The 24,777-nt window shown below is 39.0% G+C and overlaps 1 protein-coding gene across 1 annotated transcript in view; it reads left to right on the top strand.

The window, feature by feature from the left end:
- GRID2 (glutamate ionotropic receptor delta type subunit 2) overlaps positions 1-7,826 on the top strand; it is a 740,228-nt gene extending 732,402 nt beyond the window's left edge. The window contains exon 15 of the mRNA XM_040344854.1: positions 5,613-7,826. Within this exon, the coding sequence (XP_040200788.1) occupies positions 5,613-6,035 (423 nt within the window). The 3' untranslated portion in view covers positions 6,036-7,826. The remainder of the gene's footprint in view (positions 1-5,612) is intronic.
- The last annotated feature ends 16,951 nt before the right edge of the window (positions 7,827-24,777 follow it).

The raw sequence follows: 24,777 nt of genomic DNA on the forward strand, positions 1-24,777 counted from the left end.
AAGTAGAAGGAGAAGGATAAATGGTTTTCAAATAAAAAATAAAAAATCTGAAAATTGTGGTGTGCATTTGTATTCAGCCCCCTTGAGTTAATACTTTGTAGAATCACTTTTGGCTGCAATTACAGCTGCAACTCTTTTTTTGGGATGTTTTTACCAGCTTGGGACATCTAGAGAGTAACATTTTTGCCCATTCTTTTTTGTAAAATAGCTCAAGCCAGTCAGATTGGATGGAGAGCATTTGTGAACAGCAATTTTTAAGTCTTGCCAATTGGATTTAGGTCTGGACTTTGGCTGGGCCATTCAAACACATGAATTATCGTTGATCTAAACCATTCCATTGTAGCTCTGGCTGTATGTTTAGAATCGTTGTCCTGCTGGAAGGTGAACCTCCACCCCAGTCTCAAGTCTTTTGCAGACTCGAACAGGTTTTCTTCTAAGGTTACCCTATATTTGGCTCCATCCATCTTCCCATCAACTCTGACCAGCTTCCCTGTCCCTACTGTAGAAAAGCATCCCCACAACATGATGCTCCCACCACCATGTTTCACAATGGGGAGTGTGTGTTTAGGGTGATGTACAGTGTTAGTTTTCCACCACAAATAGCGTTTTGCTTTTATGCCAAAAGTAACATTTTGGTCTCATCTGACCAGAGCACCTTCTTCCACACATTTGCTGTGTCCCCCACATGGCTTCTCGAAAACCTCCAAACAGGACTTCTTATGGCTTTCTTTCAACAATGACTTTCTTCTTGCCATTCTTGAATAAAGGCCAGATTTGTGGAGTGCCAGACTTATAGTTTTCCTGTGGACTGATTCTCCTACCTGAGATGTGGATCTCTATAGTTCCTCCAGACTTACCATGGGCCTCTTGGCTGCTTTTCTGATTAATTCTCTCCTTGCCCAGCCTATCAGTTTAGGTGGACAGAAATGTCTTGGAAGGTTTGCAGTTGTGCCAGACTGTTGTTTCCATTACAGGGGGATGAATACAAACGCATGCCACATTTTGTAAATTTTGAAAACCATTTATCATTTTCCTTCCATTTAACAATTATGTGCCACTTTGTGTTGGTCACATAAAATCCCAATAAAATACATTTACATTTTTGGTTGTAACATGACAAAATGTGGAAAATTTCAAAGGGGTGTGAAGGCACTGTAGTTATGGAGACCTATATATATAATACTAATTAACAACAAACTGCAGCAATAGCCCTGTATAAATAGTAGTTTTTAAGGAAGAATGCCACTTTAGAAATAAAAAAGACCCTGGCATCCCCCTAAAGCTATTACTGTGCATGGGTCTACCTCTACACTTTATCTAAAAAATGCAGAGTAAAATGAAGGACATATTGAGAACTAATGCCATTACATTTCCTTGGCACTGATTTTTTTTTTTTTCATTACAGTACTATATAACAAAGGCCTACTTACGCCTTATCCTAAGCAATGGTTTTGATTCTAGGGCCCTTCAAAAACTGTAGTGCCGCAGGCACAGGGAGTGAATGGGAAGTACAGTGTCCATAGAAATCAATGAAAAATATAGACAGCTATTGTAATAAAGAGCTCACAATCCCCCAAATCAGAGATGCCTAAAAGATGCCTAATCTGCATATAAATACCCTTCAACATTACTGTTTTGGTTTTCTGACCAAGTTAAGGATGTGGGTTTCATATGCTATGTGTAAAATTTCATACTAAAGCTCTTCTTTTGTTAATCTTTAACCACTTGACTCCAGGAAAATGTACCCCCCTTCTTAGCTAAGCAGTTTTTTATGATATGGCGCTCCGTTACTTTAACTGACAATTGCGCTGTCATGCATTGCATTACCCATAAAACAGCTATGTCTTTTGTTTTACACAAAAAGAGCTTTCCTTTGGGGGTATTTCATCACCACTGTGTTTTTTAGATGTTGTGCTATAAAAAAAAGACTGACAATTCTGAAAACAATATATATTTTTTTACTTTCTGCTATAAAACATACCTACTAAAAATAAAAAATAAATAAAATTTCTTCATAAATGTATGCCAATATGTATTCTGCTACATATGTTTGGTAAAAAAAAAATACCAATAAGTGTATATTGATTGGTTTGGACAAAATGTATGGCATCTACAAACTATGGGATACATACTGGAACTTGTTTTTTATACTAGTAATGGTGGCAATCAGCAACTTATAGTGGGACTGCAGCGGACAACTAAACATTTTTGATATTTTGTGGGAACCAGTGACACTAATACAGTGATCAGTGCTAAAAATATGCACTGTCATTGTACTAATGATACTCTGGGAAGGCATTAAACGTCTAGGGCAATCAAAGGGTTAAATGTGTGCCAAGCCAGAGTTTTTGTGTACCATGTGAGGTGCTTTGCAGGGAAAGAAAATCCATCACTTCCCCCTTGTCAGCAGAGCTCTGCCTTGTTTTCATAGGCAGAGCTTTATCCTGTGTGTTTTCCTGACCAGTGGACATTCAATGCCTGGCACCCGCTGATCTGCTTCTGCTGTGACAAATCATAGTAGAATTGATGCAACGGCGACGTGCGCATGCTCCGCCTACCCGAAAGTGCAGAATCACATGTATATATACAGGATTCTGCACAGTGGGCCACCTTGTAGCAATAAAACTGCTATGGGGCCTTTTACAATGTAGTTCAGATTGTGATAAAAATGTTAATACAATAACCTAAATAATAATTGAATTGTGAAGACATATATTTTCTTTGTCTTTGTTAAAAGCTTAAAATTATTTACAAAAAAACGTCTATTCTGCTTACAAAATAAAACAGGATAATATAATAAAACAGTATCAATATAATCATTGTTTCAAACAGGATGGATTATAATGTAGAAATTTTCTTCAAATTTTGAAAAGCAGATGCATTTAATTATTTTTACTTTGTATAATTTTATAAAATTAGCATTATTATAGATTAAAAAATAACAAGCAATAATTTCAGTTCTGCTAGGCATGTTTACACATCTTTCAATAATCATATTCAATCTGTTTTCTTTAAAAATACAAAACTAAAGGCAGCTGCAGTTTACATAGCTCTCCAGCTTAGGTTTTCAAGTATTCATCATTATTAAAATGCTTGTCATCTATTTAAAAAATATGCACTGAATGGCATATGTTTTTACACATCAGCAAGTATTGTAATACATCCAATTCTTATGTAGCTCGTTATTTTATTTGTTTTTGAGCAAACTCATACTGTTTCCACCTCATTTTGCTTTATTTGTAATTCCATGAAAATAAAGCATGCAGCATTGTGTAAGCTTGTCAAATAGATTCATACCTGTAAAAGCATCTGACAACAGAGGTAAGATTATGTGCCTGATAGTTAAAGATACAAAATGGAATTCCAGTGACTTCTATTGCAATCTGAAGCGAGGATAATAAAAGAACACATTTGGAAAGTACAGCAAAGACATCTAAGGGAATGATTATGGACTAAATGGAAAATCCTCTGCATGTTGCTGTGCAGAAATGTGTTACTTAGGCCGATTGCATGTCCCTATGAAATTTAGATCCAGTTTCTATTTTTTTTTATTTTTTAATAAACACATTCAGCTTTGAGAATACAATGTTAATCTTTTTTTAAATATTAAACAACTGCTTATTATTTCATGACTTTATCTGTTTTAAATAATAAACTATTGCTTACTATTTCATATGTTGTAGCTATGTGTGCACTTATTGCCCATGCTCCTGTGTTCAAGATATTCTTAAATCCTAGTCAGACAAATTTGAGTTTACGGCATGCACAGGGCTTTGATTTAGAAAAGTAGGAAATGTTGTTATTTTTTGGTTGTTTATTTGCACATGATTGGAGGATTAAAGAAAACATAGCTTCAATAAGATCAGTAAACAGTCCCTCTTCATTTAGAAACTTCAACTCCACAGCATCATTATTGAAGAACAAACGCTTATAGCAAATGCACCATAAAGCTGTTAAAGGGGTTGTAAAGCTTTGTGTTTTTTAATCTTAATGCATCCTATCCTAACACCTTGCACTCTCCGACCCCCATACCCCCGTTTTACTTACCTGAGCCCCAAATCTCCCGCGATGCATTCCCCAGCTTGAGGCGGCTCTTCATTGGATGATTGATAGCAGCGCAGCCATTGGCTCCGGCTGCTGTCAATCAAATCAATGACGCGGTGCACCAGGGGACATGGCCGAGTGATACACTCTGCAGCTATGGCTAACCCCCTTGGGAGAGCACTTCCCAGAGGGGGGTTAGCTCTTACGGGGAAGAGCCGAGACAGCCGCCGAGGGACCACAGAAGAGGACGTTTAGGGCCACTCTGTGCAAAACGAACTACACAGTGGAGATAAATATGGTATGTTTGTTATTCAAAAAAAGAAACCTTTACAACCCCTTTAATGGTCAAGTTACACCAATTCTAAGGCTGCCCATATATATATTTTTTTTCAGCCAGCTAAACCAATTCCCCCTATCCACACATGAAACTGAACAATTTCCCCATCAACAAATTTAAGGTGGATGGGGAAATCCTACCCGCTGTGTCATTGAATTCTGACAGTGGGAAGGCTCCCCCTTCAAATACTGTACACAGGCTGCGGCGCTGTTTGAGATGAAATTTTCCATGTATGGGAACAGACATACATGGATAAAAATTCAGCTGGTTCCTGCAAAACCAACCATATTTCGACCAGCTTATGTTTTGGGATATTTTTCAGATTTTTTTTTTCCAGGGATGATGTGTCAGCTTATTAATAGATAATGGTCGCCTCTGAGATAAAATTAGATTTTTCAACCAGTACATAAACAGTAGCTGTTGAATTATGATTTGTTGTGGACAAAGAGAAGACCTATAGTTCTGTGTTTGCAAAATGATATGTGTTCATTTGCGTAAATTTACAGTTTACCACCTAAATTAAAAATAAGAGTAATAGCCATTTTATATATCCTTTTGTTTACAACTGCTTAGCCACAGTCCTCAGCTGTTTGCCATGCTCCATATGAATTAAATCAAATATTTTTTGCAGTGAAAGAACTTTAAATTGAGTTAGTACTCATAAAATTGATTCTGCAAGCTGTAACTTGTACATCCTCTCAAAAAAGGTATCTGGACCCTGTGATGACTCAACATGGTATACATGGGTATTCATGAAGCCAGTCAGCTTATTAGAATGTCAGGAGTAATGAACACTAATTGTAATTGTTTTCTTGTAAACATATGGGCTCTTTAACCAATACAGATCCTTGACTATGGTACATAGACCTTTAGCAAATGCTGAAGCCAGATCTGTTTGGTATACATTATGTGGCACTGACACTGCTCATAAAACACTATAGTAAGTCCTTTGTCAACATCTGTTGTTCACATGTAACAACAACACACAGTGGGCATATGCTCAAGAAGGTGGACTGGCTGTAAGGTTGATTGAACCCTTTTCTCAGTATCAGCATAGTTCAAATTTACTTACATCACACAAAGCATGTGGCAAAGAGGGTTAGGTGTTTTACTGTGGATTCATGTACATGATAAAATGACTTACATTTTTATGTCTGATTAGGCCCAGCATAATATGTTTTAAGGTTCCTATTGAATACTGTGCATTTCCCTCTCTTTCTCTTTTTACCAGGATGACAAAGAAATTGACCTGGAACATCTCCACCGACGTGTAAACAGCCTGTGCACTGATGATGAAAGCCCTCATAAACAGTTTTCCTCCTCGTCAGTTGACTTAACTCCGCTAGACATCGACACGTTGCCAACACGGCAAACTCTGGAGCAAATAAGTGATTTCAGGAACACTCATATAACCACTACAACCTTTATACCAGAGCAGATACAGACACTTAGTCGTACCTTGTCAACGAAAGCTGCTTCTGGTTTCTCATTTGGCAATGTACCTGAGCACCGAACTGGTCCATTCAGGCACAGGGCACCCAATGGTGGATTTTTCCGAAGTCCAATTAAAACTATGTCATCTATTCCATACCAGCCAACTCCCTCTCTGGGGCTCAATCTTGGCAACGATCCTGACCGAGGTACCTCTATATGAGCCTTAGGGAGCCCTCATCATTGTTTTGTTCTGGGACTCTCTTTGCCAGGAGCATCTGTAAAATTATGAGACTAACATGGATGTATTTTTTTATATCCAAATTATTAATAACAATTTTTGACTCCTCACTTTATTCTTCCTTGATCCTTTGTCTGTAAATGTGTTTTAGAAATTCTAAATTCACTTCACTGGCTCACTTATTGTTATTTTATTTTATTATTCTTCAGTTTGGAATGTTAAAGTATTATGATTCTCCGTTGGTTTGACACATACATCTGCAATAACTGAAATTGTTTGCATTGTTTACTGATTCTCCTATGTACTCTGCTGCTGCTGTGTCCTTTAACTATGGACCAAAGGCTAACCCCTGCAGTATAGAACAAAAAAACCTATTCAGGCCGAAAGATAAAATAATGCAATTTTGTAGGACTACAACAAGCCATTACTATGCCAGTAAAGAATACATTAAAACATATTTTGCACTGTAGCAGTGCATTTGTAAATTAGTCCATTACCATGATGTTTTTTCTTTTTATTGTACAGCATATTTTTGGTTAAAACGTCCATCCAATCATATACTTGTATGTGTATGAATGTATGTATGCTAGAAAGTATATGCATACATGTTCTTATGCATTGTGGATTGTGTCAGAACCTAAATAATGGACATTATTCTTTTATAACATCATAAAATTACTTAATAGCATACTTTCAGACTTATTAACAGATCATATCTCTGTACGGCAAACTATGGAGAAAAACGGTCAAAGTTGTTTTTTTCTGTTGCTTGTTTTTTTTTTTGTCTTTCTTTTTTTCAGAAACTGATAATCAAATTAAAATTGAAATGCCTTAATAGAATAGAGCAAAACCAGGGTATGTGCTTGAACCCAATAAAACCCCGGTGGAAACAGGGAGCTGTAGACTGTTGAGGACACCCCTAAATCATCAATGGTACACAGCAGATAAAAGGGAATGGCAGAATTCCAACATAGTATTAGTAGTTTTGGGTAACATCTTTACCTTCGCATGACAAAATGTGAGCAAAAAATGTATCATTTAGCTGTTTTGTAAAGCATTGATGTACTATAGTTTCCTTCATCTTCTGCTCTACAGTCTTGCAGCTTAAAGTGTCCTTTTACTTACATTAAATCTAAACAAACTAACACACAATAGGTGTCTGATCTTAACTTTAATCTATACCTCCTGTCAGAGCCTCCTCAAAGTCCTGTTTTTTCCTAGTATGGGGCACGAGTGACATGCCTCCTGCCTCCCACAATGCAGTTTTCAGGGCCAGAGCTCTATCACTAGGATACTTGGAGTTACTTTAGGTAGGCTGTAAGATGTTTAGGAGGCTCCAGTTGCAGGCATGGTCTGTGTGTACATTTTTGCTTTAAATTTGCTGGCAGAGGTCTTAATAGTGAAAATTTATTTTTGACAGTGTTTGGGTATGAGAAAGTTGTTAGAGAAAGCTTTTACAATTTGGGCCACATTTTTTTAGCCTGACCTAATACTGAATCGATAGTTCAATTTGCATGCTACATCCCTAAATCTGGTGTATCAAAAAAGTGTCTGTAGTAACATATGGGACTTTTGAAGCACAACGTTTTAGTAAAATTTGTAACATTTTATTAAATTTCTTTAAAAAAAGTAGACATTTAATAAAATACAAATATAAAACGGTTATTTTATCCACTGCAGTGATTTATAGCAAGTCTTTCCACTCAACGCTTTTCATGGGCATGGTCCTCTTCATCAGGAGTTAGCAGACTTGAATTGCTGCCATCTAAATAGAGTGACAAAATTGATCTTAAATAGTCATACAAATATAATGCATTTTCATATAATATCATTACTACTTTTATTAAGTAAATGTGAGGAATAAAAATGTAATTACTGGTAAATCATGGTTATTTTGCAGACTGAATGTGAGGAACCAAAACTAAACATATGACAGAAGTTTATTTACCAATCACCTGGGTAATGGACCAACCGTGTCACAACCATAACAGAAATGACCCAAATGTCTAAATATGTTTTTTTTTTTTTACTGCAACATATAAGGTAAATATTACGTTTTGAATGTAAGACATTAACCTTGAATATAAAATAAATAAATTAATAAATAAGTGAAGGCTCAGGTGATACTTCTGTCACCCACCAATTGAAAGAACTAATAAAGCATTAAATAGAATGTATCAAGCTGGAGGTTGGAGGTTGGAGGAGGAGAAGAAGGGGAGGGAGATTTCCCATCTTGGGCCCCCTTTGACATGTATGGTTGAACTGTGAGGAATCTGGATACACTTTATTGCAGTCCATGGGGAGGAATTATGGCATGATGTATGAAAATGCATTATATTTGTATGACTATTTAAGATCAATTTTGTCACTCTATTTAGATGGCAGCAATTCAAGTCTGCTAACTCCTGATGAAGAGTTCCAAGTCCATGAAACGCATTGAGCGGAAAGACTTGCTATAAATCACTGCAGTGGTTTAAATTAATATGTTATAATTGTATTTTATTACATGTTTACTTTTTTTTATTAAATAAAATGTTATAAATTTAAATAAAACGTTGTGCCTCAAAAGTTCCATATGTTACTACAGACACTTTTTTGATGACCTAATACTGACTTGAGCAGTGATTGTTTTTTCTTGGAGCAAATAAATGCTCACTTGCTTGTGCAACCCAACAATCGCACACACACACGCAAGAATATACACACATATACACATTGATGGTAAATCCCTGGGAATGTAGCTCACAAGTTAAGTGTCGGGTAACAATGATAACTGAAATGAATATGCAGCAACATATTGTTCAGTTGTATAATAGTATAATAAATTAGTGAACTTACAAACAAATACATTTAAGATAATTTTATTTAAAGGAAAATGATAATGGTTTCGGATCAATTTCTCTTGTTTATACATTTTTAAACTTAAGTTTTTTTTTCTTTACGATTTATATAAAATATTCATATTTGACATGAGAGCTATGGGTTTTGTAAACAAAGAGCAGTTAGACTTTAGACTCTCTCTCTCTCTGATCTATGAGGCCCCATCTAAACTAGAGAGTGTGGAGACATCAGAGTGTGTATGAAAAACCTAGCAGATATGAAAAGTAGCCTAGAGCACCACATTATGGCTAATAATTTATAACATCCTTACCAATATTTCATATTTACCTGAATGAAGAAAAATAAAAATATTTGTTAAATGTAGTTTACAGTCCTGGCCATAATAAATATAGAAAGTATAAATAAAACCACTATGACTTGACTGAGTATTACATGCTCAGTGGGAAATGCAAAGGGGATGGGTAGTCAGGTTTTAATACCTCTAGATATTAGCATATTTTTCAAACACACACACATGCATTTCAGATTTAGCACATAAGGTATCCTTGCGGCATCCTTTGTGATTGACAGTATGTGACAAAATTACAGCCTTAGTAAATCAAGTAAGTCCCTGGTCATTTCAGTTCCTTATTGAGCAGCCATTTTGAAAATGTGGGAACTCTCTATAATAGCTTAGCAAAAATAGAGCCCAATTTTCCAAAGTCATTTTCCCATTATGCATAACATATAACATGGACTGAACACACAAGGCATGTATGTGTGTAAGCAAATCATTGTGGCCCATGCAATAAAACCTTAGTATAAATGAAATACAAAAAAGTATTATATAAGCAGAAGTATATACCTTAAAATTTAAATTTTTATATCATCTGTCATTTTAAAAAAATGCGAAATATTAGTGCAATTTATTAATTGTTTAGTATGCTGGGATCTTAACTGATGTTTGACAAAGAGCTAAGTATGTTGGGTACATGAGTGTTTTAACCTTTTTTAAACTACCGGGTATAAAATACATGATAAAGTATTAATGCAATTAGTATTATAAAGAGCAAAAAGTATAAAAAGTTATAAAGCATATGCGTTACTCTCCAACACCAATGTAAATGTTAATTGCCATCTTAGATAATATACCAGATAATTTTTATAATCACAGATGTTATTTTATGTTTACTATACAGCTATATATATAGACTTTAAAAAGTACAAGTACCATATATATAGATATATAATTTTCTAAAAATGTGTGTGTTTCAAACTGAACACAACAGGGTTGCCTTAAATACGTATAGCATACTGGTTTGTCACCTATACTTTACATGTGATTTATTGGTGAAATTGATTATATCAATGAAAAGTGCTATTCTTGGCACTAAAGGTGATACTTGATTTTTAAAACTGAAACCCAAATAGTTACATATTACTGTATACATGTGGCCTGTAAGATGCTGAAAGAGGGACGAGTGAATATATATTCGTATGTAAAGTGAATAAGCAAATAAGAAGCATTGCTTGGTTACTTTATAAATCAACAAAGTATTAACAACACATGGTTAAATCTCTCAGTAGCAAAGGAATTTAATTACCCATGTAGCCCAAGCCTAAAAAACTGTAAAAAGGGTCAAAAGCTAGAACCATATAAAACATATTCACTACATCCTAATTTTACTTTGTTACTCTACAATTTACTTTTAGGGGAAGCAGTTTATATTTTCCTGTGGCAGCTACCATTCAACAGCTCCAAGACCACATGCTAATTTTGAAGTAGTCATGTCACAACAATGCTTATTAAATTCAAATATGTGACTCGGGGGTGAAGTGCAACAGCAGGTTTGGGGGAATTTTACATGCCCCTCCCACAGGTAAGCTCCATATGACACCGTCCATTTAAATTTATTTTCAGATGGTTTTGTTTACATAATCATCTGAAAAGGAGGACTAAGTTTTCCAAATTCTGTAAAACACACTAATTGTAATCATACCAGATTCTTTCGAAATTCTTTCGAAATTCGACCCATGTATGGCCGGCATTAGTTTTAATTTTTTTTAGGCTAAGAACATTTTCAGCAAGTAAAGAAAATACTTGTTGATCTTTCCAGTATTGCAGTGCCCTTTCACATTCTGAGAGCTGAAAAGGAAGAACAAAAATCCCTATATTTATTGTGTAAACTACTATATAATTTGATAAAATTTATACATTTCATTCTTCCATGTTCAATACAGGCATACAACACTTTTAAGTACACAATGGGATTTATTTACTAAAGCTGGAAAGTGCAAAATCAGGCTCACTTCTGCAAAGAAACCAATGAGCTTCTAACCCCAACATGTTCAATTAAGCTTTGGTAATAAAACCTGGAAGCTCATTGTTTTTTATGCAGAAGTGAGCCTGATTTTGTACTTTCCAGATTTAGTAAATAAACCCTATTGTGTACTTAAATACGGGGTATGCCTGTATCAATGCACAGGTCAGATGTGTATTTTTTACATCACAGATGAATTAATTAGATACTTGTGTATTTTCTTAGCTAGCCATTTTCCTATGGCATGAGAAGTAGATTGTATTTAATAGTAGGCTTCATTGTCCCATCATTGGGCTGAAAAAACAGCCATCAATTTGCCTGTATAATGGAAATGGCCATGGTCATTATACTCCCAGTGGCTGAAATGCTGCTGAAAACTTGAATAATTTTTTATTTATTTTTTGCCAGGTGCTATCGTCCTATATCATCCTAACTGTTATGCCTGGCCATGCTAAATATTTAGTGTACAAAAACACTATAATTTGTTTTATTGTAAAACCGTACATGCTTGCATGACATTCACCAAATTCTGGGTAGCAATTTATTATTCATAATTATTAGGACAATTATAAAAATGTATTAACTGGCCAGAACTCATTGTTGCCTTTGGACCATTTTTATGGCATTACATTTGTGTTAATTCAATCTTCATTTGGATGTTTTTTACAACCTTTGTTGATGTTCTCTAATTGTCTAAAATACCATGAAAAAATGATTTCCCACCAGGTTTAATGAGGAACATTTTTTCTTCCACACATGGTATTGTAGCTTAGTAATTATAAATGTATATTAAAATAAAAAGTTTTTTAATGAGTAATTTTTTATATAAAAAAAAGAAGATTACTAGAGTTAAGGTATATAAGAAATATATTAAAGATAAGAGTAAAGTTTTATATTTACAGCATAGCCTCCCCTCAAAACGTAATTGGTTATGGGAAAGATTTTGAACCCATTAAACTCTAATGCTTCCAAAAGTAGGAACCTTAATAGTTCTGCAATCAGGATTATTCAGAAGCATTGCTAGATTTTTAAACATTTCTGTAAAACTACCAAAAGTCTTGCATTGTTTCAAATTGTTATTATATAAAAAAAAAAATGAAAAAAATGGTTCTAGGCATTGTTCTTTCAGCATTAGAATGTAAGGAAACTGAATATGTATAAAACTTAAGGTCAAATGTACTAATTATGTACTATAATGTTTAATGCTTGAAATTAATATTGATGCTTTTTAATATCAATTGTGCAAGGCTTTAATTTGCTATCCTTTTATGTTTAGAATCCCAGCTAAGGGATAGTTGTCAGTGACATAATAATACCTCACACACCTTATTTGATATTTGTATCACCTCACTTTAAGGATGAGTTGTAATACTATATCTGGTGGGATGATGCTCATATTTTGTCTTGTAAACAAGTATTGTAGTTTTACAGAAGATTTTCTGATGTAAGAACTGCAAAGGGCTTCTGAATATAAGAACACCAAATGGCTTACTTAATAACATTGAGTGTGCTTTAATTCAGAGTAGCCAGTCAGGGAAAAACTTTAGGCAGTACAGACTTAGAGGCACTGGGATCTGAAGAGCTCAAGGAGTTCACTTACCATACAACCAGCTGTAAGGATGTAGAACAATGAGCCTATGTTATCATGGACAGACCTGCTATCTTGAACTGGGTTTACATGAGCAGCCAAATTATAACATTTTTTAATAGGTAGGAATCGAATAGGGTTTTTTTATAACACATTAAACAGAGAAAATGCCAGGAGCCGATCTAACATATGTTCTTGGCACCCAAAAAAATTAGAAGTTGTAAAACAGCTTTGTACCTTTTTAAATACAAATAATACCTCCACCTGTGAGGGGGCAATTTTTTGTTGTTTGTTTTAGAAAATTAATTATTTTTGGTTGCACTGTTCATCAGAATATATTTACCATTAATCTGATTATATAAAACCAACCCAATAAGATTTCACTGCAACCAGTGTACCCACTGCAACCCATAATTTTTTTTTAAGTGTTACCCTTATTGCACAATGCAAATCTGATTGGTTGCTATCAGTTAAAGCACATTTATGATTACTTAACCACACCATGTTATTAATTAAGTCTCCATGTGCTCCATTAATTCATTAAATGAATGATACGGATGACAGCAATGATTGTGTCTACTTTTAAATGCAGCTGTTTACTTGTAAAAATATTAATATCTCTACAACGTCTGTCTGACATGGTTTATTTTAGTTTTGTTAAACATGATGATTTACTCCTAAGACAGGAGACATTATTTTTCATCTTTATAAGTTTCCTAATTTGCTTTTAGTAAACTGTAAAAAAAATAAAAATAAAAATATATATATTCTTCATACATATTTTTGAAGCTGGTTCTCCAGGGTGCATCTTGTACTGTCAATGCTTTTGTACTAAATCTTCAAATATTGTCTACTGTGTAAGGCAGATCAGTTTCTATTCTAATCATGCAAAGGCCATTTCGTTTCTAAGGGTACAAGTGTCTGAAAGCATGCAAATCTTGTTCCCCCTCGCGACATCCTTTGTCTCATGCATATCGGATTAAAAAAAAAAAAAGAAAAAAAATGATAATAAAGCTATGTAGAGACATGCCAGATGTTGCAGTGAAATTTAGCAAAAATGAAATAACTGTTAGACATGTACAGTATTTAAAATAGGCCTATTTTGATGTGTTGCCTATTTAAAAAAAATACAGAATTTTTTTTTGGAGGCCTCCGTTACAAGTGGCAGAGCTTTCTGTGTATAATTTGTCTAAATGATTTGTCTAATAAAATTGTTTTCAAAATGTCTCCTCTTTTTTTTTTCTTGCTTGGTATTATAAGTGGTAATCTATTCAGATATCACCATCATATATTAATAAATGTGCAGTTTACTTTAGATTGTACTTCTTATGCTTAAGCCAGCCATAGATGGTTCGAATTTCGGCAGGTTCAGCAGTAACTGCCCGAGATTCGAACTACTGTAAGTATGGGCAGGCCGAATGTACTCAAGTTGATCAATCAACTTGGGTACAACCAGCTTGCTGGATTTTACATGCAATTATTGCTAGCATCTGTCATAGCCGCTACCAATAATCACTCTGTTCTCCTGACACGGTGCCCCCCCCCCCCTGCTGGGAGAACATATTAGCTCCACAGGGCGTCAACAATGTCGGAAAAAAATTACTTCGTATATGGCCAACCTTAGAGTGGCCACCAGATAACTGTGGCAAATGGCAAACGTGCTAGTAGATATAAAAGCATCTTTGAGTCAGTTAATTTAATTAAAGGACATTGATCTCAGAGGACACAATAATAACCCTCTGAACTGGTATTTGTGACATCCTGTATTATTGTCAGTGCTATATCAAAATAAATGAATACAAAAGATGCACATAACTACATAGTACAAAAGCCTGGACTATTAAGCCCTTGTCCTTATAATTAGTGTTAGTGATGCAGTGATAACCCCCAGTATTGGTGTCAGCGACCGCAATATTAATCACCATCATGTGTTGGTTATCACAATAATAACTCTCAGCATTGGTGCCAGTGGCTGGAATAATAACCTCCAGCGTTGGTGTCAGGGGCTGGAATAATAACCTCTAGCATTGGTGCCAGTAACTACAAAAATAACCCTCCCCTGACTGCAATAATGATCCCCATATGCATGGTCATTGGCAGCACTATGACCTCAAATGAACCACAAAATAAAATTAAAGACCAAAATAAGCCAATAAGAGCACCAAAAAAACAACACAATGTTGTGATTATAATCTTGAGTTGTTCTCTATAGTGAGAGGACTGACTTATAGCCACCTTTAGTCCTAGGCATTGGCTTGGCCCATCGCATACTGTATGTTAGCTGCTCTTTCGTCATAAGGCCGGGTTCACATATGTGCGGCCACGGATTCGTGCCTGAGGTCTGGTGTGTGTCTGTTCACCAGTTCAGGTACAATTCAGGTCTGCTTTTTTGCCTGAATTCGCACCTGAACAGGACCCAGACATGCACATGACCCTTTTGCAATGCACTATGCGCCTGCCCCGGACCCATGTGAACTGGCTCCATTGAGAGCGGGTCACACTCACCTGTCATGCGAATTGGATGCTGGAAATACGACATCCAATTTGCATATATGAGAACCCAGCCTAAAAATCCAGCTTTAAGCAAAATTGTGCTATCCTGCCAGCCTGATTGTACATGTGCACATTCACGTTGAGAAGTTTCCTTCAATCCCAAGATTTCTCTGGGTACCCAAGCAAAACTGTATACAAGACACGGTGGAATTGATTTACTAAAAGTAAGAGAGTGAAAAATCTGGTGCTGTTGTGCATGGTAGCCATCTTGTTCAATTAAGCTTTAACAGGGGAGGGGGCGAGCAGGGGTGTCAGGACGCCCACTAACACACAGCTCCTTTCTCTATCTACAAAGTAGAGAGTGTCCTGACTTGCCTGCTCGCCCCCTCCCCCCTCAAGAGGCTTTCTCCACACCAGGGAGAAAGCCTTGCATTACGGTGTGTAGTTACAGACAGAAGAACAGGAAGTGAGGATTTCTCAGAAAAAATAAGGACATTTAAAAGCAAAATCAAAGGATGAGGTAAGTGAAGGAAGACTGCACTAAGGTAAAGGAAGCTATTTAGGGGAAAAAAATCCTTTACAACCCCTTTAAGTAAATTGTACTCTCCAGTTTAAGTAAATAAACCCCACTTCTCCTATCTTTGGCCTGGGTTGCATCCCACCTGAACCTGAACATCTAAAAACATTCAATAAGGATCTGAGCAACCCAAAGATTGCCTGAAATTTATGGACATGGCTTGGCATTTTTCCATGGATCCATCTCTCCTCTCTTTAGTTGGTTCCAAGAACCAAGGTCACACTGCTTCTGCTACACATATGCTGTTTAAATAATTAACCATATAAAGTGTGGTGCTTACATGCTTCATAAGTTAATAATTCTACGCAACAACATAAAAATAAGAAAAGTCCAATGTGATTTTGATCCCAACATCAGAAATAAGAATCAGTGTTCTTCAAAGTTAATCTTCTTTTAAAATGAATTTATGCCTTCACCACTTGTTCTCAAAAGTGTAGATGCACACTCACCAGAGGTGTTTGACCCCTTTTTACAGGTAGGTCAAGCTGCGCTTTTTGCCCTCCAAGGCACTAATTTCTTTGGAATAGACTTCAATATCTTCCTCCATTTGAATGGTAATTCACTCATATGACCACCAAGTAGGAGACATGATTTAAAATATTATTGTGAAGTATTTATTAAGAACAATGGATCAGTAAAAATCAATGGTTACACTCACATGTATGGGTGCATGGAACTGACACCAGTATATACAGAGTGTGTGGGTAAACTCACTCTGCCACACCTGTCATTAGCCTGCGTGCACTTCAAGCCTCGCTCGCGGCCCATGTGTGATGTCATACAGGACCCGGAGGTAGCGGACTTACGCTTCTACGTACGTTTCACCAAAGATGACCTCTTTAGGAAGTGTTGAGCCACCATTTCCAGTTGGATTTATATAACAGAAGTATTATTCTGATTGGTTGTCCCCCGCAAAATGTAGGGTAAATGTGTTAATTATTATATTGGCTACTCAATCATAGTTCCCACTCAAGCAGTACATTCTGTTGCAGCAATAAGGCACAGATACAAAAACCTCAAATTAACATACAAATAAAAATGTAATTATACATCACTAATGCACACACTAAATTTCTTATATGGTAATATTAAACTTCACCCCCCTTTTTTTGTTATTACACCTAATTGGAAAACTACTCATCATCTCCATCTAGTAGTAAAAAAGTATATACAACTCAATTTCTAGCATTTGTAAATTGTATTCAGTGAAAACCAGACATAGCTCTTTAAAGGGGTTCATCCTTTGTAATTTGTGATCCCCTGAAATATAGTTCCAATCCTATTGTTTAGAAATTAAAAATAAAATGTTTTTTTTTATTTCCAAAAGAGGGGGAGGTTTTACATATGAAGTTTAGACATGAGCTGCGTGTCCTCTGAACCCATCTCTACCTGAACTCCAAACTCCTGCTCCTATTTTATTTCAATGAGTTTCATGGCTGGGTTATTCCTGCCCCGCAGCTCACGGAAAACAAAGAGGCGAGCAGTGAAGAATGACCCAGACCACCGCTCATTAGAGAAAAATTAGAACGTGAGTTCAGAGTCTATTGCTCACAGAGGCATGCAGTGCAGATCCTAATGACAATGCCAACACTGTGGCTACATCTCCCACAACAAGAGCCAGCAAAGTACTGAAAAAGAGCATACAGCAAGTGAGGGGAAGCCTTAAACATACAGTGATTAAGAGGAAAAGGAGACAACTTCAAAGCAAAGTACAGCCGAAGTAACGGAATATCCTGTAGTGCAGCGGGTTTCATTTGCCAACTACTAAAACTTCTTTGCTAATGTAATTTCTTTCTTTCTCTAGACACAGAGGTGTTGATGTACTAAAACTGGAGAATGCAAAATCAGCTTCCAGGGTTTATTTGTCAAAGCTTTAATGAACGAGCTGAAGTTAGAAGCTGATTGGATACCAAGCACAGCTGCACAAGATTTTGCACTCTCCAGTTTTGGTAAATCAACCCCATAGAGTCTGATGTATGATAAAAGTGGACTTGTTGTTTTTATACTTTGAAACGTTATTAAAATATCAGTAAAATCAGTACAGAGCTTCGATTTGTATAATTCTCCTGAAATACAATTCCCCACGAGACCTTAGATATTCAAAATCAGCGTCTCCAAACTGCGGCCCAGGGGCCAGATTATTGCTTTTATCTGACCCTTGGGGCACTATTTCATTTACTGTTACCTACAATGGGGCAAAATGTATCCCAATGGCACTAGCGATGGGGCACAATTCCTCCCAATGACACCAACAATCAGTCACACTTTCTCCCAATGACACCAACAATAGGGAACAGTTCCTTCCAATGACACCAACAATAGGGGACAGTTCCTTCCAATGACACCAAAAATTGGGCATTATTTTTTCACACTTAAGTCGGGACCTTTTCTACTCCTTAGGCCTTGTACACACGATCAGTTCAAACTGATGAAAACGGACTGATGGTCTGATAGTCTGATGGACTGATGGTCTGATGGTCTGATGTGCCTACACACCATCAGTTCAAAAACCGATCGAGTCCAACGCGGTGACGTAAAACACAACCGCGTGCTGAAAAAAACGAAGTTCAATGCTTCCAAGCATGCGTCGACTTGATTCTGAGCATGCACGGGTTTTGAACCGATGCTTTTGCATACTAACCATCGGTTTTGACCGATTTTAAAGCAAGTTCTAAAACTTTGGTCTGAAGGACAAAAGTCCGATGGGGCATACACACGGTAGGTTTGGACTGATGAAACTGAACTTCAGTCCGTTTTCATCAGTTTGGACTGATCGTGTGTACAAGGCCTGATAGCCACTGTCTGGCCCCCCCAAAGTCTGAAGGAAAGTCAACTAGTCCTTTGTTTACACAGTTTGGAGATCCCTGTTTTAAAGCCATACATGGAACAAACTATTGGCCTCAATTTTACACATATATCTAGATAAAATGTATGTACTGATTTTTAATTCCACTAGAAATTATTATATAGTAAGCACCTATATATTGTTTGAAAACAGCACAGCACATCAGCAGATCAGCAGACTGCCAGCATTGTGTTTTCAGGAGACAAGTTGCCTTAGCATTTACAGTATATACTGTATGTTAGAACTAGAAGTGTAATATAAGTGTAAGAACTGAAATTAATAATGACATTTTAGCAAATATACACTGGATTGATGTAATGAGCTTTTTCATGTTACTGTAGCGCACTCCCGTAGGGACTGCTGATGAACTTGGATCCCCCACTCCTGCACAGCCAGGCTCACTGAATTGTCACAAGCACCCAGAGTCAGAGAACATTCCGTGAATTTGTTTTTGTTATTTATTTGAGGGTTAGTAACTTGGATAGCGATGGGAGGTTATGGGATGCTCACTTGACTTCAGCAAAACTTCAGGGACATCATCCTATATAATCTTATATACAGTCTCCTTCACTTTCCTCCTGCACATTCATTTGCTTGTTCCAGCTAAATCACTTTAAATGATCTGACGGGCTCCTAGTCAGATTAGCAATGGTCCCTTCCAAGCAGGAACTCGTAGCCCCTCTTTGTGTAGCACAGTTGTAGTGAAACAGCTTGTAACTCTTCCTCTGTGGCCACTGATCCCAGCACCACCTATTCAGGAACTGCCAACCCATCTGACTGCAGCTGCCTTTTTTACTAACCCACCAGTCCACCCGGCTGACTCTTAGGAGGTCTCTAAGGAACGACTGAAGTAGGGTGACCACGTGTCCCGGATTCCCCGGGACAGTCCCGCATTTTGCAGGTCTGTCTCGGGCACATTCATTCCAGGACAATACAGTGTCCCGGAATAAAACTAACACAGCCACCCCCCGGGCCAATCTGATGCCCCCAAAAAAAGCCGCCACATCAACGCTTTACTCAATGATAGTACTTGTCCTGGCCAGGAATGCCTGGGGGAGCACAATCCCCGCCCCCTGCTTGTGATTGGAGAAATCATAAATCCCGCCTCTTGTGTCCAATCACTTTGTTGTGATTGATTACAGCACAAGCTGATTTTTGGGAAGGGAGGGTGTCCCTGAATGGCAGTTTGGAAATGTGGTCACCCTAGGCCGCTGAAGACTTAAAGCAAAGTTCCACTCAAAGGTGAAACGTATGCTTAATTGCTTCCTCCCTCCCTCTGGTCTCACATTTGGCACCTTTCAGGTGGGAGGGGGGAACGGGGACCTGTTTTTGACCTCCCAGTAGTTTGGTGTCCTCCTCCTTCCTCTGCCACTGGGCCAATCATAAAGCGCAGCATGCGCAGAAGGGAACTGGGTGTGAAGCCGAAAGGCTTCACTGCCAGGTTTCCTTACATGGAATGGCAGAAGCTGCACCTGACAGTCAATCCAAAGATCGGCTGGGGTGCCACCTCCTTTAGGCCCCTATTACACTGGGGCGTTTTTTGGGCAATAAAAAAAAGCCCATAAAGCGCCTGAAAGAAGCCTCATCTGCAATCCCAATGTGAAAGCCTGAGTGCTTTTAGAGCCCTTTCACACTGCCAGCGCCCGAAAAACGCTTGTAAAGCACCGCTAAGACCCTAACCTTTTAGGGCGTTTTTGCAGTGCCTCAGTGTGAAAGGGTAAGGCGTTTTTACAGCTCTTCCAATTCATTTCAATGGAGAGGGACGTTTTTGGAGTGTTTTTTTCAGTGCCCAAAAGCTGCTCCAAAGATGCTGCTTGCAGGACCTTTCTCAACGCCCCGCCAGTGCAACGCCTCAGTGTGAAAGGGCAAGGAGTTTTTACAGCGCTTTCAATTCATTTCAATTGAGTTTTTGGAGCGTTTTTTTTTTCAGCGCACAAAAGCTGCTCCAAAGATGCTGCTTGCAGTTTTAATATCGCTATTTCTAATGCTAAAACGCTGTAAAACGCTTCAGTGTGTAAGGGGTCTTAGATTTACCAAATTTTGCCATGTGAAAAAATGAGTGGCAAATGCTGCAAAATGCACAGTAAAAAAAACAAAACGCCAACATGTCCCATAAGCCACATATAGCACAGCCCATTTACATCAACAGGCTGTCCTATGTGTGTCACAGGAAAAACGAGCCACAAAATGTTCACTCCCACTGTGCTAGATGCAGGGGCGGACTGACAACTCATGGGGCCCCCGGGCAATAGAAGATTATGGGGCCCCTCTGGCTTACAGATGGCCACCACGCCAGGAGGCAGTGCAGAGGCAGGGCAGCTAAAATCTTGGGATATTCACATTAAAAGCATGTCAGTTTCGGACATATCAGGAACAGATCTAAAAAAAACACAGATTTTTACATACTGTCCCTGGTTTTACTGAGCCTGGCAACCCTGATGGGGCCCCCTAGTGGCATGGGGCCCCCGGGCAGTGCCCGAGTGACTCAATGGTCAGTCCGCCCCTGGCTAGATGTGAATGGGGCCTGAAAGTGAAATTGGTGCGATAACACAAGAACAATGAGGCTCTGTTATTACTGTATTTTCCGGCGTATAAGACAACCTTTTACACCGAAACTACACAGCCAAAAACCGGGGGTCGTCTTATACGCTGGGTGAAGCAGCTGCTCGATCGATATCAGCCCGCCGGGTGCTCTGTAAGGCTGTATGTATTCTGTATATGCACCACTCAGCCAATCCCAGCAGGCGATGCACTCTGTTGATGACTAGAGTCTGCTAAGTCTGCTCGGATTGGAGTAATAACCTCTGCCAATCCGAGCAGACTACATTATGTAGTCTGCTCGGATTGGCAGAGGTTGTTACTCCAATCCGAGCAGGCTTAGCATGCTCTGTCATTAACAGAGTGCATCAGGATTGGCTGGGCGGGCGCATATACAGACTACATACAGCCTTACAGAGCACCCGGCGGGTCGTCTAATATGGTGAGTAGACCACAAAACCACAGTTTTCAGCAGAATATTAGGAGGTCGTCTTATTTGCAGAGTCGTCTTATATGCGGGCAAATATGGTATCTGTGTGTTTCCTTGCATTTCCGCTGCATCAAAAATCGCAGTTAAAAAGTGCACCAAGCTCCGCTTTAAAAAATGTTCTGAAGCTTATTTGGGGTGATTGCTGTGTGTAGGGCAACCCATTCAGGTGGGTGAGCTGCCCTATGTGTGATGAGTGAAAATGCTCCAAAATGCTTCCCCCCCCCGCTAAGAAAAAAAAGAGATGGTCAGAGACTGCAGACATGATACAAGAGATGGTCAGAGACTGCAGACATGCTACAGGAGATGGTCAGAGACTGAAAACATAGTACAGGAAACGGTCAGAGACTGCGGATATGATACAAGAGATGGTCAGAGACTGCAGACGTGATACATGAGATGGTCAGTGATGGCAGACTTACTACAGGAGATTGTCAGAGACTGCAGACATGATACAATAGATGGTCAGAGACTGTGGACATGGTGCAAGAGATGGTTTAGAGACTTCAGACATGATACAAGAGATGGTCAGAGACTGCAGACATGCTACAGGAGATAGTCAGAGATGACAGGCTTACTACAGGAGATGGTCAGAGACTGCAGACATGCTACAGGAGATAGTCAGAGATGAAAGGCTTACTACAGGAGATGGTCAGAGACTGCAGACATGCTACAGGAGATGGTCAGAGACTGCAAACATAGTACAGGAGATGGTCAGAGACTGCGGACATGATACAAGAGATGGTCAGAGACTGCAGACGTGATACAGGAGATGGTCAGAGATGGCAGACTTACTACAGGAGATTGTCAGAGACTGCAGACATGATACAATAGACGATCAGAGACTGTGGACATGGTGCAAGAGATGGTTTAGAGACTTCAGACATGATACAAGAGATGGTCAGAGACTGCAGACATGCTACAGGAGATAGTCAGAGATGACAGGCTTACTACAGGAGATGGTCAGAGACTGCAGACATGCTACAGGAGATAGTCAGAGATGACAGGCTTACTACAGGAGATGGTCAGAGACTGCAGACATGATACAAGAGATATTCAGAGACTGCAGACATACTACAGGAGCTGGTCAGAGATTGCAGTCATAGTACAGGAGACTGTCAAAGACTGTGGGCATACTACAGGAGCTAGTCAGAGACTGCAGGCATACTACAGGAGATGATCAGAGCCTGCAGACATAAGGCAGGAGAGGGTCAGAGACTGCAGGCATACGACAGGAGATGGTTAGAGACTGCGGGCATACTACAAGAGATGGTTATACTGCGGGCATACTACAGGAGATGGTCAGAGACAGCAGGCATAGTACAGGAGACGTCAGAGACTCCGGGCATACTACAGGAGCTGGTTAGAGACTGCAGACATTGCGCAGGAGATGTCAGAGACTGCAGACATACTACAGGAGACGGTCAGAGACTGCAGACATACTACAGGAGAGGGTCAGAGACTGCGTGCATACTACAGGCGATGGTCAGAGACTGCAGACATAATACAGGAGATGGTCAGAGACTGAAGTTCCTATGGATGCAACTACATAATGGCCGACTGGCCGTCTCGCCTGACCCAGCGATACAGCAACAACAGTTCCTCTGATTCGGAGTCGGCTCACTCTGGGTTGCCCATGGCGACTCTGCTGGATAGCGCTCACATCTAGATTCTGGCAATGACTCTGTTCCTTTCTTCACCAGGGATGGCGCTAGGCTGTATGGCTTTCTTCTGGTGGTGCAGGGCAGCAGGGTTCTCTCTCTCTCATGGTGTCCCTTCAGCGCTGTCCTCTCCCAGTGCACTTCCCTGAAAGATTTCCCGGGCTCCTGGCTCTCTCTCTCCCTCTCCCATTCAGCTGGGCATGCTGTGTAGGCTGCAGTTTACGGGTTACAATAGGGCCGGCAGTCCTCAGGCACTATATGTCCCACAATCCTCTTCTATGAAGGAGGTAGAAGAAACATAGTGGGCGGTAGGGATGAGCCAAACGCCCCCCTGTTCGGTTTGCACCAGAACCTTCGAACAGACCGAACGCTTGCGCGAACATTTAGAACCCCATTGACGTCTATGGGACTCGAACGTTCAAATTCAAAAGTGCTAATTTTAAAGCCTAATATGAAAGTTATTGTCATAAAACGTCTTTGAGAACCCGGGTCTTGCCCCAGGGAACATGTATCAATGAAAAAAAGTTTTAAAAACGGTCGTTTTTTCAGGAGCAGTGATTTTAAATGATGCTTAAAGGAATACTAAAGGCAGAATTTTTTTAAAATAACAAACATGTTATACTTACCTCCACTGTGCAGCTCGTTTTCCACAGAGTGTCCCCGAATCCGGTCTTCTGGGGTCCCTCGGCGGCTGTCTCTGCTCCTCCTCGCAAAAGCTTTCCACCTTCATGCGAGCGAGCGAGCATGGTGGAAAGCTTTTGTGAGTGTGCTCCCGTGATACAGCGGCGGGCATAGCCGCCGACTGTATCACTCGGCCCCGCCCCCCGGCACGCCGCGTCATCCATTGTGATTGACAGCAGCGCCAGCCAATAGCTGCGCTGCTATCAATCCGTCCAGCCTAGCCAATCAACGGCCAGGCTGGGAACCGAAGAGGATCACGTGGACGCGCGTGGGACTTTCGAGGGGTCAGGTAAGTAAAACGGGGGTTCGGGGGGGGCCGGTACCGTCAAATGTTTTTTCAACAAAAACATTTACCTTTACAACCCCTTTGAATTTAAAAAAAATATATATGAAAAATTCCTTTAAATATTGTACCTGCTGGGTGTCTATAGTATGCCTGTGAAAACGTCTTTGAGAACCCAAATCTTGCCCCAGGGAACATGTATCAATGGAAAAAAAGTTTTAAAAACGGTCGTTTTTTTCAGGACTCCTGAAAAACGGCCGTTTTTAAAAGTTTTTTTCCATTGAAACATGTTCCCTCGGGCAAGACCCGGGTTCTCAAAGACGTTTTCACAGGCATACTATAGACACCCAGCAGGTCCAATATTTAAAGTAATTTTTCATTTATTTATTTTTTTAAAGTTGTGCTCCGGTCATAATTTTTTTTTTTTTTT

The sequence above is a fragment of the Rana temporaria genome, chromosome 1, assembly GCF_905171775.1.
Source record: "Rana temporaria chromosome 1, aRanTem1.1, whole genome shotgun sequence".
Lineage (NCBI taxonomy): Eukaryota > Metazoa > Chordata > Amphibia > Anura > Ranidae > Rana > Rana temporaria.